The sequence below is a fragment of the Prionailurus viverrinus genome, chromosome C1, assembly GCF_022837055.1.
Source record: "Prionailurus viverrinus isolate Anna chromosome C1, UM_Priviv_1.0, whole genome shotgun sequence".
In the NCBI taxonomy this organism is placed as follows: domain Eukaryota; kingdom Metazoa; phylum Chordata; class Mammalia; order Carnivora; family Felidae; genus Prionailurus; species Prionailurus viverrinus.
This window is the reverse complement of record NC_062568.1, coordinates 156,454,640-156,470,681: the sequence shown is the minus strand read 5'-3', so window position 1 is coordinate 156,470,681 and position 16,042 is coordinate 156,454,640. Positions and strand designations below refer to the sequence as shown.

Sequence of the window (16,042 nt, the reverse complement as noted above, 5' to 3'; positions counted from 1 at the left end):
GCTGTAATGCACGTGTACTACTTGCTGTTACTTCCTGCCATGATGCTTAAATACTTTCATTTGTATGCTTTATGTCATATTTCTTCCAAAACTCAGCTAAATAAATTTCATGATCTCCAGTTGTAGCATTGATGGCTTATTGCAAAGTCTGTGTAAGATAATAGGCTTTCAAAGTTGAAATAACTCCTTGGTCCATTGGCTGGATTAGTGAATTTGCTCTTGGTGATCAAAAGCAAGTTTTCACATTTTCATTTAACTCACCAAGAGCATTAGGGAGACCAAGAGATTTTTCAACAGTAATAGTGCTATAAATATTGAATTATTATACCTATAGTATCTATCTACTGCTGATTGACAAGAAGGCAATGCAACTACATGATGTACTGTTTGTGTGTGAACTGAATGGCGGATGTTCAGAGACAAATCACTGACAGACTTTGAAGGAAGTAATGTGACTAGTCATGATGCCCATCTGTTATTTACATTGTGATTTGTGGACCCAAGAGTTAAGAGCGAAGTTTATACTTTATGCAGTTTCTCACAGTTAGTAAGTATACTGATGTTTGAGCCATGTTGTGGGGGTACAATGTTATTTAATGAAACCATGATGATTGAAATTTGTTCATATCAGAACCGCACAAAAGGCTGCCTTACTGTGACTCAAAACTAAACTCAAAACATGGGTTTTTTTTTTAATGTCTATTTATTTCTGAGAGAGAGACAGAGCGCAAGTGGGGGAGGGACAGAGATAGAGGGAGACACAGAATCCAAAGCAGACTCCAGGCTCCGAGCTGTCAGCACAGAGCCTACCCGGGCTTGAACTCACACACCACAAGATCATGACCTGAGCCGAAGTCGGACGCTCAACCGACTGAGCCACCCAGGCGCCCCTCAAAACAGGTTTTTAGAAAAGAAAAACGAAAAACGTTAATTATATTTTGAACTATTTAAGTCTTTGACTTCTTCTCTGAAGGTACATCTGAAATGTTTATTTTTGAAAGCCTCTGGCACTTTTATGACCGGTCACTTGCTGAGTACATAACCCTAAATCATCCATACATGGTTTATTCAATTCTACCAAATATATTAAGTACACTAAGTACACTATGTAAGGCACTATGCTAGACTTTTTTTAAAGAAAAAAACTGTTACAGGGTTTCCCACATACATTGATTCCTGCCCCCACCAACACACACACACACACACACACACACACACAGAGCCATACACACCTGGTACCCAGCAACATAACCACCCCTTCATGTGCGGCCTCAAAGGTTTTAGAAACGAATTCATCAGGGTTCACTAATACAAAGAGAAAACATTTCCTGAGCATGTATTTTTATGGCAGGATTTAGCAAAGGTGCTAAATCCTTTACTTACAATATTTCATAAAATACTCAGAGCAACTGCATGAGGCAGGAATTGCTAGTATTCTCTTTGCAAATGTGAAGAAACTAAGGCTCAGAGAAAAAGGAAAATTGTTCACTTAAGCGGCACTTGCTTATGAGATATTATTCAAAGCTGAATGCTGTGTTTCACTACATGTGGTTCTAAGTAGCTGAAACTGTTAAGGACTATGAATCATGAGTTACCTCGGTTCGGGGTCAGACTTAACCTACCAAATTATTCTTTCCTGACCCGTGGTTAACAGGACTTGATTTATGTAACAGTACACAGGCTTGTGAACTCATTCCACCCTCTCCATAATGCAAATTTTGATCGTTAATGAGCATATCCCACTGTTACCCACCCCCTTTGGGCACTGACTTTTCCCCGTCAGAGCACTACTCCGTGAATTTCTTCCCTGGTATGTTCCTTTGCCTGGCAGGTAAATAAAATCAGCTTTGGTGTTTGAGCTGTGGTCTTTGTTTTATTGTTTGGTACCCAAGATAACACATCTAGTAAGTGACAGAGCTTGGGCACAAATCCATTCTGACTGACTTAAAACCTATAATGTTTAATTTCTGTGTTTACTCATTAACTAAATGATGAGGGTAAATTGCATTCAAGTCAGCTGATGGAAGCTGATTATACAACTTTAAATCCAACTAACTCTAATTCATCCTTCGCTTTATAACAGCAAGATCCTTGCTCTTGGGGGTTCCTTCCTATCACAGTAATAATGATGTTATGAATGGTAATAACAGTGTAATAATATTAACAACAACATCAGTGAAAACTTAAATACAGATAGTGCTTCCCTAGTGACAGGCCATCTTTCTTTTCCAGCTATCTCAAACCAGATATTGAAATTTCTTGTTCCCTGGTGATAACTTGAATGTGCATTTATAGAATTTCTTTCTGTAGATCTGGGTCAAAACTGGCTATATATGGGGTAGTAGGGATTGTGATAAACTAAAGAACTGTGTTCATGTGAAGGCAGCAGCCATTACTCTGTTTCTATTGCCTGTCATGGAGAAATATCAACCCAGTATTGCCAGATCTTCCTCTTTCAAGAGGTACCAAGAATCTCGATCATTATGTAGAGTTTACCACATTTTAAAATACTATGTAAACCAAACTGAACATATCTGCAGGCTGAAATGAGCCCTCTCTGTACTCTTGGCTACTTGGCTACAGATGCACTGGCTAAGAGGCAAGAAAATACAGCAGAGGCATACTGTGTGCATTTAAGCTCCCAGATTTCCTACTTTGTGTGGCCCTGGGCAAATTACTTAGCCTCTTTCAGCCTCAATTTCCTTATCTGTAAAATGGGTTTAAAAATAATAGCTATCTTATAGAGTTGTTATAAGGTAAAGATTATTTTTATCTTTAAAGTGCTTAGTAAACCTAAAATTTAATCAGTGATTTGTTGTTAATGTTTTGCCCCCCTTACTATTCCTTGGTGGACCTGCCCTTCACACCCTTCTACCTATCCCATGCCACTTCTATGCATCCACTCCAAGGATATACATTATGAATATCAAGCTATAAATGACACTTAAGTTGCATAAAACAAACAAACAAAACCTTGTGTCATTTTTTTAAATTATTTTTAGTTTATCTATTTTTGAGAGAATCAGAGAGCATAAGTGGGGGAGGGGCAGAGAGGCAGACAGAGAGACAGAGAGAGAGAGAGAGAATCCCAAGCAGTCTCTGCATGGTCAGCACAGAGCCCAATGCGAGGCTCAAACTCATGAAACGTGAGATCATGACCTGACCCAAACCAAGAGTAGGATGCTTAACCAACCAAACCACCCAGGTGCCCCATAAATTGAGCCACTTATTAAATAGCATTGGTTGAACCATTTGGCTGAACTGATAAAACAATTTATGTTACCATTGTAGTCATAAATGAATAACTTTTTTTTGTTCAGTGAACTTGGATATGTGGCCTTTTAAAAGCTCTTTTGCCATTTTACCTTTTAAAATGTCTAACTAATGTATTTAACTTTTCAGTTTATCTTTATTAGAAGAATTTGACTGTAGCTGTAATGAATTGGAGTCTCTACCTTCTACTATCGGCTACCTTCATAGTCTTCGAACGTTAGCAGTCGATGAGAATTTCCTTCCAGAATTACCCAGAGAAGTGAGAAATAAACTTGTTTTTGTTAACTAACTTTTAATGAATATGTTTTGGGATTAAGTCTTAACTGGTGCAGTAGCAATGTAGATTCATGAGTTGAGCTGTCAATGTATATAGGAGTTATCTGTATAAGTATTTATTGATTATTATCCTTTAAGTAATATGTGATAAGTGCTTATATTTGACTCAGAAAATGCATTTGACTCGAACACTACTTGCAAAGAAAAGTAATAAAATATTGTAAGTTACTCAATGCTAAGGAATGCAGTTTTAGATAATTTAAATATTTTGCTCTTAAGAATAATGATAAATAGCATTCTGGGATCATTACATTTCCATTTCTGAAGTGAAAGATTTTTAATGTAAATAGTTTTTCTAGGTATCATGTGGCATAATAATATTATTTTTATTTTAGAATTCACCAGGAGGTTCTGTTGGTTTTTCTTTCTAAGTGGTATTTTTATTTATTAATGTCAAGAAAAAAATGTGGGGTATATTTTCAATTTAACATTTTATACTAAACATTTTCATAATGAAGGAACAATAATCAATATGCCATTATTTTAAAACCAAAAGTTATGAATAGAAATAACAAGTACCATTGCAACATGAAATAAAACTAACTTTGTCAAGGCAATGTCAACATCTTTTGAGTATGTATGATCTATGAGAAACATAGATGTGTTAGCACTCACTTGGATGGACAATAAAAACAATGTAACTTATTAAAACAATGAAGTTAATGAGCATTCTAAATAACAAAATTATAAAGAAAATTCTTCCTTCCTAATGTGCAAAAGAATATGAGATATATGTTGCCTTAATACCTAGAGGAATATATATTATATATACACATATTTTAAAGAGTGGGATTATAAAAAATAAAACAATAGACATATTAAAGGAGTCTTAAAAGTGACAGGGAAATCTGTAAATTGATTATTTTTAAATTAAAAATTAATATAAAATGGTTTACAGTGTATTTCTTTATTTTCTTTTGTTACCCATAGATTGGAAGCTGTAAGAATGTAACAGTTATGTCTCTACGTTCCAATAAACTGGAATTTCTTCCTGAAGAGATTGGACAGATGCAGAAACTAAGAGTCTTAAATTTGAGTGACAACAGGTATTTCTGCAACATTTCACAATCACATATTAGCTATTTACTAAAAGTAAATTATTATTATATCTTGTTAATGATTTAAAAAATATTTTCTGTCTTATGAGGTTTATAGAATGTAGATATCCATGTTTTTTTGAGAAAATGGCAGAAGCTAAATTATTTTTAAACTGATATTTCTAAATTTTTGCATTTGATTAATTTCAGATCATATATTTATTATATGTTTAAATTACATAAAATTTATACACCCAAATTTATATACTAAAACCCTCCTATATTCAGAAATCATAATATTATGAAAACATGAAAAAATTATAATAAAAAGCTACAAAATTTATTACTTAAAATATGTTTATAAGTATATATGTATGTATGCATATGTATATATTTTTGTGTACATATTTATGTCTCCAGTAAATTAACTGGACAATGCGTGTCTTGTCGACACCATCAAAATGCTGAAAGAATATTGCCAATTAGCTAATATCAAAAGCGATAAAGTTTGTACATTATGGTAAAGACAACCAAATGGCTACTTAGTCATATTCAGAGCAAGGCAAAAAAAGAAAAGATAGGTGCTCTTCTTGTGACAAAGTTGTTATAGTGGTGGATACGCAAAAACATAAAAGCAAAACTGCAATTCATCTTTGTTTCCACCACAATTGCCCTCCAATAGGAAAGGATAAAAATAAATATTGACTGAAGATAACTACTCAGTAGATAAAATGATTATAGAATAGAACATATAAAATAAATTTCAGTCAGACAAGTGATAGAATGAGAAACAGAGATTGCAATGAAACTGTCAAAGATGGAATCATTAAGAATGTTCAGATCTGTAAGTTTCAAGATGGATGTACGAGTTCTCATTTGTTTGTTGGTTTGAAGAAAATAATAATAATAATGTGATTTTCAAAAATCACATTCACTTAGTAATTCAATAATATTCCATATAAGAGAATAAGGCATTTTATTAAAAGGTTTGGGATTTAATTTTTAAAATCAAGATGACAAGGAAGCTTCATACCTTGGTACAAGAGTAAGTCCAATCAAATCAATCTTATTCTCCTGTTTGGACTGGACCAGACAGGAAAATGAGAGAAATGCTTTGAATGTTCTACATGACTTTCAGCAAAACATTTTTCAAAATTTTCTAATTATAGTCTTATGAATAAGATTAGGAAATATGATAATGTAGATATAATAGGAAGATGGATTCTCAGTAGATTCCATTACAGTTCCCAATGGAACTGAGCTCCATTACTGTTGTAACTTGGAGAGGGGTTTTCTCTCTTATATTCTTGGTCTGCTCAACTTTTATTCAGTAATAATCTGCATGATGATATAGAAAATATGCTTATCAAATATTTAAAATGACCCATAATTATAAGTAATACTAATAAAGTTGTTTTTTGACTATTTTTATTGAGGCATAATTAACATATAGTATTACATTAATGTCAGATGTACAATATAACGATTCAATAATTCCAAACATTACTCAATGCTCATCACTATAAGTGTACTCTTAATCTCCTTTATCGCTTTCAGCCATCCCCTCACCCACTTCCCCTCTTGCAACCACAAGTTTCTTCTCTGTATTTAAATGTCTTTTTTTGTTTGTTTCTTGTCTTGTTTTGTTTCTTAAATTCCACATGAGTGAGATCATATGCTATTTGTCTTTGTCTAACTTGACTTCACTTAACAGTATGCCCTCTAGGTCCATCCTTGTTTGACCTGGAAAATAGCAAGATCTCATTCTTTTTTGTGGCTGAGTAATATATATTTATAGATATAGACATAAATATCTATATATCACATTTTATCCATCAATTTATGGATGGACACTTGGGTTGTTTCCATACCTCGGATATTGCAAATAATGCTACAATAAGTGTAGGGGTGCATATATCATTTTGAATTACAGCTTTGATTTTCTTTACCTTAGGTAGATACCCAGTAGTAGAGTTACTTGATAATATAATATTTCCATTTTTAATTTTTTAAGGAACCTCCATACTGTCTTCCATAGTGGCTGCACCAATTTACAGTCCCACTAACAGTGCAGCAAGGTTCCTTTTTCTCCACATCCTCACCAACACTTGTTATTTCTTGTCTTTTTGATTCTAGCTATTCTGACAGGTATAAGGTAATATCTCATTGTGGTTTTGATTTGCGTTTCCCTGATGATTAATGATGTTGAGCACCTTTTCATGTGTCTGTTGACCATTTGTATGTCTTCTTTGGAAAAAAAAATGACTATTCAGGTCCTCTGCCCATTTTTAAATTGGCTTATTTTTTGTTTGGTGTTGAGTTGTATAAGTTTTTTAAATATATTTTGGATATTAGCCCCTTATCAGATATATCATTTGTAAATATCTTCTCCCATTCAGTAGACTGCTTTTTGGTTTTGTTACTGGTTTCCTTCACTGTGCAGAAGTTGTTTGGTTTTTTTTTGTATAGTCCCAATAGTTTAATTTTGCTTTTGTTTCCCTTGCCTGAGGAGACATATTTAGAAAAATATTTCTATGGCCTATGCCAAGGAAATTACTGCCTGCTTTCTTCTAGGAGTTTTATGGTTTTAGGCCTCACATTTAAGTCATTGATCAATTTTGAGTTTATTTTTGTGTATGGTGTAAGAAAGTAGAAAGTCTGCTAATGAAGTTATTTATTCAACAAATAGAGGATAATTCAGTAACCACAATGGGACAGACATATTGCTAGATGGTAGGGCAAAAGATATGAATAAGTCATTGAGAATCTCACAATATCCAGGAACTTATTTCATCAGGTCAGTTATATAAGCTTAATTTTTCTCCTACTACAGCGACTAGAACATAGTATAGAGCCAACTAATATTTCTTAGTTAATGAATTAATCAATGACTTGACTTGCAATTAAAATCAATATTCAACCAAATCTGAGGCCAAATTTAACATTACTATCAGAGAAAGAACTGGATAAAAGATTAAGTATGAAATGCTTGGATAAAAGATTAAATATGAAATGTCATCCAAATGTCATGACTATCACAATTTCACATTTATAATAGAATGAATTTTAAAAATTTTGGTATTATAGTTTAGGAAAAATTATTCCCATGCATTGTCAACTGCAAGATTATTCCTATGGTCAATTTATTGCACATTTGTGATACTAAATAGAAGCTCACTTTTAACACACGTTACTGGGGGACTAAGGAGAATTGAGTGTAACTTGTCCTCCTCTAACAGTCTCTTTTCCTTACACTCCACATTTATGACTGGATTGATGATGATTTGTCATGCATTTTGTTGTATGATTCCGGAGAGTTTCCCCCTCACATAATTTTGATGTGGCAGAATTGATATTCTACTTTCAATTCATCTCCATATGATGTGGAAAAATTCTTCCCATAACACCTTACTTCATAATTCCTGGCTTCAGTGAAATTAAATAACCAAAAACTACAAACAGTTTTTACGTAATTTAGTTTCATGTTATAAATACTAGTATAATAAATAATTTCATAAAAAGAGAACTATGATATAAATCAGTCTCCATTACTCTTTATATGCTTATTTATGTTTTATAAATATTTATGAGCTCAGAGAGGTTATTATATTCTTCCTAAAGTTATCTGGCTAATGCACACTGTTGCTATTTGTATTGGCTATCAATATCTTTTCAAATTTACTAAATCATTTGAAGTGGTCACTCCTTTTGCATATAATATAAACCATTTCCACAATCCTTATTAATTATTGTAATATTTTCCATTTCCATTGTCAAAATATATGTATTCACGGATTGGCTGAAATAATTCCAACATATTAAAGACTTAAGGAAATTTTCATTCCAAGTTCTATCTAAAATGTGTACCTCTATTCAAAAGTGAATATGCAGAAATTAACAATGAATCCAGTGGCAGGCTTTGTTTATATTACCACTTTGCTGAGTGACTATGATGGCAATCACATATATGCCTATGCAATCACAATTTATGCATCACACACAATTTCAGGGATATCAGATAGTACGTTGACGTAGGCATTTGGCAATTTGGTCCTCCAAAGGCTAAAGCCAATACTAAATAGATCATTTCAATTGACTATCATAGCTGATGCCAAACTTCACATACCTCAAAATGCATTTTTAAAAATTCCCTCTTGGAATACAAAAAGGTGACAGAACAAAAGGACATGCTCTCGGGAGTCATCTATAGGAGCTGTAGATTCCTTTAATAGTATGACAGACATGACCGCTTCCCGTCATGGAGTCTACAGTTCTGTGGGGAGTTCAGCCAGCAAAACTGTAATCACAAAAATAAATATATAATTACAAACTATGATGTGTTCCATCAAAGAAAGTATAAGGTACTTAGAGACTACACTGGGGAAAGTTATTTAAATAAGGAGGCAGGAAAAGCCTTTTTGAGAAAATGGCATTTAAGAGCTAAAAGACATGTGGGAATTAGTTAAGTGAAGTTGTGGAGAAAGAATATTCCAGACAGATAAGAGTTTGGCTACTCCTTGTAGTGGGCTGATAAAAGGCCAGTAAGTGGCGCTGGTGGGACTAAGCCAGGAAAAGAGTAGCAGAAGTTTCTGGAGGGGCTTGGAGGGCCAGATCTTGTAAGATCTGACAAGGCATGGTAACAATTTTGGATTTTTTTCTAGATGTGATAGAAAGCATTTGGAGGATTGCAAATGGGGATTTTCACTTTTTAGAGATTGCTCAGACTACTGAAGGGAAAGAATTAGAGAAAAGAATAAAATCAATAAGTTACAGTATTTTAAATAATTCTTCATAAAAATGAACTATATCTATCTTCACCCACGCTATTAGAATTTTCTTGTTTTCGCAGGTTGAAGAATTTACCATTCTCATTTACCAAACTTAAAGAACTTGCAGCTTTGTGGCTTTCTGACAATCAGGTAAAAACCGTTATTACCTGATTTATTTTGTTTATTAAGATGAACTATAATTTAAGCTTTGAATTACTAACTTATTCCCAGTAGCTACCTTCGGCATTTACTACAAAATATAGATCCCTTTATCTTCTGAAAGATTTTTGTAAAGATAGCAATTCAAGTGTGTATTTCATTGCTACAGATAATACAGTACTATAATCTCCACCCTCTTTAAATACTTTGATTTAGCATCGACTTCATTCTCATGTATCAAACACACAAAACGATCATTTTTATAGCTTTGTACTTCTAAAAGGTACCTCTGTGTCCTTAGGGGATGTTCTTTAATTATATCTCTGAAGGTAAGGAATAAGAAATCACAGAGGGAATTATTATCCAATGTATTCCTTTTTAAAATACTTTCAATTATAATCAACTTAATTCTAAAATTTTATACAAGGGATTTTCAGATATATTTTGTGACTATTATCAGTATTTTCTGTGAAATTGGTTTGATATTATTTTTTATAATCACGAAAATAGATTATATTCAAATCAGTAATTGAGTGTTAATGAATAACTTTAATAACTGGAAAATAGCAAAAAATAGTTGAAGACATCTGATTTGCCACCAGAAAAAAAAATGGTGGTGAACAATTTTGACATGGCTTATTAATCTTTACTTTTTTCTCATAATCCCAAAATTTTGAAACACCTTTTTGCAAATATGAATAGCCAAATGAAAACAAATCATCTTGAATTTAGTTTGTTATCATTATCTCCTGAGCATAAATGCAGCATTACAGGTAAATGAATTGACCAGATTTCTAAGTATTGGGCTACTTCTGTGAAAAAATTAAATCTCTACAAAACATAAAATGTAAGTGTAAGAATAATGTTTGTGTCCCTACAGTCATTATAGTACTTGCTTCCATCTGCTGAGTAGAGAAATTAGATTCAAATCCAAATCTTATCAATGAACTATGGATTTTTCAAGGCATTAATATATCATTATAAATAAATTAATTTCTGGATTCAATGTGAGTTATGCTAATGGAACAATCTATTCTACAGTCTTTCATTGTGAAAAAACATCTGCTAATATCATGATTTATTATTCTTGTGGGAGACTGAACTGAACAATGACTGCATCATTTAACTTTTATTTATAACAGTGATTTAATGTGTTTCTGACTCAGTTGCATGAGACAAGTTGATATGCCAAATCCACTTTGTGTTTCACTCCTATTAATAAATGTCATGAAACTAGTGGATTTTTTAAACATTAGATATCATCATTTCCAATAAGGTATATATATATATATATATATATATATATATATATATATAATTTAATATCAGAGTTCTACAATACCCTTCAATACCCTTCAGAAATTGTATTTGTAAAATCAAATTAATAATAAAGAATTAAATATTACCATCCACAAAAAATATACTGATACATCAGGTACAACAAGAATAGTTGCTTATTTTTATGTGGACTCTGTCTTTGGTTACAAAAATATCTCTCAAAAAATGCTTCTGTTTTAACCTAATTAAATTCATAGATGATCTTGCAGTAGCATGGATTTGATAGCAAATCCCATTTGTCTTTTTAGGGCAGCAGTTTGTGAAAATGAATGAGCATATAGAACCACACCAAAAGCTTACTTAGTTGAATAATTTAATACATCTTGGTCTCTTTAAGACTAAAACTGACATTGCTCAGTGAAGATGATAGGTTTTGTAAAAAAGTATCCTACAGAAAAAGAAATTCTCAGTATGAAGACCTTAGAATTTAAGAATATTCCTCAGCAATAGTCTTTTATGTAATCCTTAATTATTTTATTACTTTTTCCCTTGCCTTTCTTTTAATTGTTCATTCAGCTTAGTGAGGCCAAACTATTGGTCATGTCTTATATAAAAGTAATATTCTTCATATTCACTATCTTATTAATCTATTTTGTATGTTCTTTGCGTCTAGTCAAAAGCCCTTATCCCTTTACAAACTGAAGCCCATCCAGAAACAAAGCAAAGAGTATTGACTAACTACATGTTTCCCCAGCAACCTCGTGGTGATGAAGGTAAATTATCAGTAAAAATTTCTCCTATACTTATATAATTATGGATAAAAGGGAATAATTTTATTCTGATATCTGGCCAGGAATACTGACACATGGGCAAGGCTATGAAAATAATTAGATGACACATATAAGTCATCCAGCGGTTAACCCTAAACATGAATCTTATCTTCCACAATCAGCAAGGAAGAAGTAAAACCTTCACTATTTGCCGATGACATGATACTCCATATAGAAAACCTGAAAGACTCCACCAAAAAACTGGGAGAACTGATAAATGAATTCAGTAAAGTTGCAGGTTACAAAATCATGTACACTATACTATTTTAAATAAGATCCCAAAAATGTAACTCTCCCTCTTCATATCTTATATGAAAGTGTTGATTTTTGGGAGCAACTTCTCTTGGTGGATTCTAAGACATAGGACTAGTTAACTAAATGTAGTACCCAGCTCACTGAAATGAGCTAAGAAGGGTCTGATCTTAAGGAAGGTTCAGTGAACTGGTTTATTTCCTGTGTTCACTAATTTCATGAACACAATTTAAACATTTAGTCTGGTGATCCCAGGCCCCAAATTATTTCATGTTAAGAGTCGACCATAAAGAGATAACTTGAAAATAATGACCATTCTTTCTCTTTCAAGTTGAGTTTCTCTAAATGATGTCAGTAGCTATGATAGATATACGTGTTGAAAAACCTAAACCTAAACTTTACTTATATTTTCATATTAGTCCCTAGATTATCAAAATATTTCATTTAAAAAATAAAGGGAAAAGTGAAAAGAATCTCAGATTTGCTGGTCATTTCTGAGCTATGGTTGCACAGATTGAATCCCTAATTTATTGTAGGGAGTGAGGTAGATCTAGTTAGGCAAAGTGTGATGTTAAGGAATTAGCCAGGTTTTGTTTTGTTTTGCTCTCTTTTGAGGAAAGAAGAGTTGGTAATAGAAAAATTTTTTGAACTTTAAGCAAGTCACCCTTTGGCTTTTCAGGCAGAAGTATAATAAATGAATTTTCAGAATCCCTTGCAACAAACAAGTACATATATGATAAGTGTTGTCCTTTGGGAAAGAATTTAGCCTGAACGAAGTACTTGTACTACATTTTCATGTGATCTTCACAATTAATGTTGGCAAGGAAGATATTACTATTAGTCCATATTTTGATATAAATTAAATATTTATAAGCCACTTATTTTCCTTATTAATTGGGGATATATATACACTAGTTGAGACTGTAATGTTAAAGACTGAATTTCCATATGTTCATAACCCTAAAAACAAGCTCCCCTCCATTTCCTCCCAACCACATACACACAGCAAAAATAAATAAATAAATAAAGCTTTCAATCTTACACACTTTACGGAAACACCAATGTTATATAGTACCTTTTATAAAATCCTGATAGAGTTTAGTGGCTACCAATATGGGTATGGGCTGTGTAATCACACAGACATGGAATAGAATCCTGCACTGGCCCAGAGAAAACTATAGTTTTCTCATTAACAAATTGAGGATATATTAGTACTACCCATAGTGTGCTGGTGTGAAGATTTAAAAATTAATATTTTAAAATGTATAGCCCAGCTGTCTTGTATTATCATTAGTAGTAGTATTTGGAGAGCCCATTCTCTGCACTAGAAAACTTCCCATTCCCAATATGTAACTAATATGTACTTAGGAAAGCTGAATTTGAATTAAGATGTAAAAGACCATGTAACAAATATCAAAGGACCTTTCCTCTCTTTTTCTTTCCTTTCTTCTTTATTTCTTTCTTTCTTTCTCTTTATTTTTCCTTTTTTTTTTCATTTTGTACTTGTTTATAGTACCTATTGCCATTTTTTTGCATAGTGTACTAAGCTCTATTAATAACACTTCATGTAAAAAAAAGCAATAATACTTTGGAATCTAACTGTAGATTTCCAGTCAGACAGTGACAGCTTTAACCCAACACTGTGGGAAGAGCAGAGACAACAACGCATGACTGTTGCCTTTGAATTTGAAGAAAAAAAGGAAGATGACGAAAATGCTGGGAAAGTTAAGGTGAAACTTTTAATTTTGTTTCTTCTTTCTTCTCATTATCTTTGTTTGTCCATTGTTATTAATACAATAGACTTAGGGACAAATTGAGTGACCTCTGCTTGAAGGTCAGATATATCTTCAAGTGTTCTGGTGGTACCTTTCATTATAGCAGGATGGTAATTTGAGAAGCATTGGTGTGCTTCAGAATGAGACTAATGTCTCTGAGCAAATTTAATACCCATCTTACTGAGTAACAACATGAAAGAGATTCAAGGTGAGAGAAAGCCAAAACAAACAAACAAATCTGGCTGATAGACTTTACCTAAGCATCTTATTATATTTTTGAAACACTGAAATGGTTTTCTTTTAATCGCCAAGCAAGGCATCAGGCAGGCCATATGAGACCCAAGTACACATTTAAGGAAAAACCAACAGATTAATATATTACATTGGCATTAAAATCTCTGAAAGATTCAATGTCCCTGGGGTATCTGAGAAAATTTTCTGAGTTTTCTTAAATATGAAAACAAGTTTTAAAGGAGGCAAGAATACCAGGGGATATTCAGTTTTTCACCTCAAATATATATTTTTAAAATTCTTCATTGGAACTAATTTAAGTCAAGTAACAAGGTGAAATTTTACAATCTATATTTTTAAGTATGTAAGCTTGAAGATATCAGAAGTGATATAGTTCTTCTCAACATCAGATCTTCATATTAACATCATGGCAACATCTTGAATCTCTCACTAATTTTTTATAGTATTATTTGTGTACTTTTTCCATCATGGATACTAACAGCTCTCACTCTGAGTGACTAATTGCCTAAGTAATTGTTATGTGCATCCTGTTAATAGATATAGATTGTGTAATGTGTTCTTCTTTTCTTTTCCCTCATTCCCACATTTTCTAAACTTCTTTCTTAAACCAACACACTCTGGAACCTTACTAGATTTAGACAGTAAGGTAATTGACAAGGCCTACCTCTACATCATTGTGGAGAACCCAAAACGGACTCCCAAATCAAAATGATAGCTTTGTTAAAGATTTGGCTTTGAAAAAAATGTTTCTGGATGCTTGGTTAATGCTATCTAATAACCAAAGAAACATTTTTTTAACTTGTGAATTCCTGGAAAAAACAATGCCAAACTAAAAGTAAACAAAGACCCTTACAACATCTCAGTTCTTCTTTTAAGATTTCGTACGTTAAATATAGAACCAATGGATGATGCATTCTATACTGGACCTCTGATTCATTCTTTTTCTTCACTGAATGTCAAAAACTACATACTTATTCCTAAAAATCCATATTCAAAGGATCCAACAAGAAAATAGTACGTTTAATATACTCTGGTATATGTGTCAATGAAAACATAAAATATGGTAAATGCAAACCGTTATTTAGAAGCCCTGTTTGTGTGTTATGTGATCAGGTTTGTTTATAATCAGAGTAGGCTCATTATACTTTAGATTGCATTTTCTTTATGCTTATTTATGTTTGATTTATCTATATTTTGGCGAAACAATATGTGTTTCAAAAATCTCAAACACTTGGTTTTGACTAATTTGAACATTTCCAATGCCATTGGCTATTGGGCAAATTAGAACACAAACAAACTTCTAAATAAATCATCATGGAAGTATGATGAATGGAATGTATGGAAATCTTATAGTAAATTAATCACACGGTTTTGGTTCATTACATATACATTAAATTTAGCACCATTTTACCTTTCATTTACATAAAATCTAAAAAGGAACCACTGACCTATGCCATCAACTTCCAAATGGACTAGAGTATAATGCCCTACTTATAGAGTGTACAGTGTAGTATAACTGCTGCATTGTGTGAAGAAGTGGTGACCCTTTAGCTTCATTTGATATTGCTACCATTTTGTTAGAGAGTTTGAACTAATTTTCTGTGGTTGTTTTAAATGCATTACCCAGAGTGAAAAAAAAATCAAGAGTAGAAAAATGATAAAGTGAAAGTATTGCTACAGTGCTCCTCTTTCTCCCAGAAAATGGAGATTCCTTCTCCCACAGGATCACTCTTGCCAAGCCCCCTGGGAAAGGGGCCAGCGTGGGATTACTCTCCAACCTGCCAGACTGTCTGGCGATTGCTGCACACCATGGGCCAGGTGTGATCAGCAGATCCAAGATATGCCCGTCCCCCAGAATGACCCACAGCTGGCATGGGGTTGTATAAGTGGCCTCCAGCAGGAAAGGAGCATGTGTACTCCATTGCCAGTTGCAGCACAATCCACCACTCTTCCCTCTCTAAGTGGCAGACAGGTAGGCCTAGGTGTTTGGGGTAGGAGAACCCCCCATGTAGAGGCAACCTTGGAACAGTGGTTTATGGGGTATGTTCTGCATGATTTGGGGTAAGGAATGTCGATCCTAT

The 16,042-nt window shown here is 33.1% G+C and overlaps 1 protein-coding gene across 2 annotated transcripts in view; it reads left to right on the top strand.

The window, feature by feature from the left end:
* LRRC7 (leucine rich repeat containing 7) overlaps positions 1-16,042 on the top strand; it is a 446,889-nt gene that overhangs the window by 325,150 nt on the left and 105,697 nt on the right. For both annotated transcript variants that reach the window (XM_047871231.1, XM_047871230.1), the window contains exons 11-16: positions 3,403-3,532; positions 4,540-4,655; positions 9,496-9,565; positions 11,526-11,625; positions 13,540-13,664; positions 15,685-15,933. In XM_047871231.1, the coding sequence (XP_047727187.1) occupies positions 3,403-3,532; positions 4,540-4,655; positions 9,496-9,565; positions 11,526-11,625; positions 13,540-13,664; positions 15,685-15,933 (790 nt within the window). The remainder of the gene's footprint in view (positions 1-3,402; positions 3,533-4,539; positions 4,656-9,495; positions 9,566-11,525; positions 11,626-13,539; positions 13,665-15,684; positions 15,934-16,042) is intronic.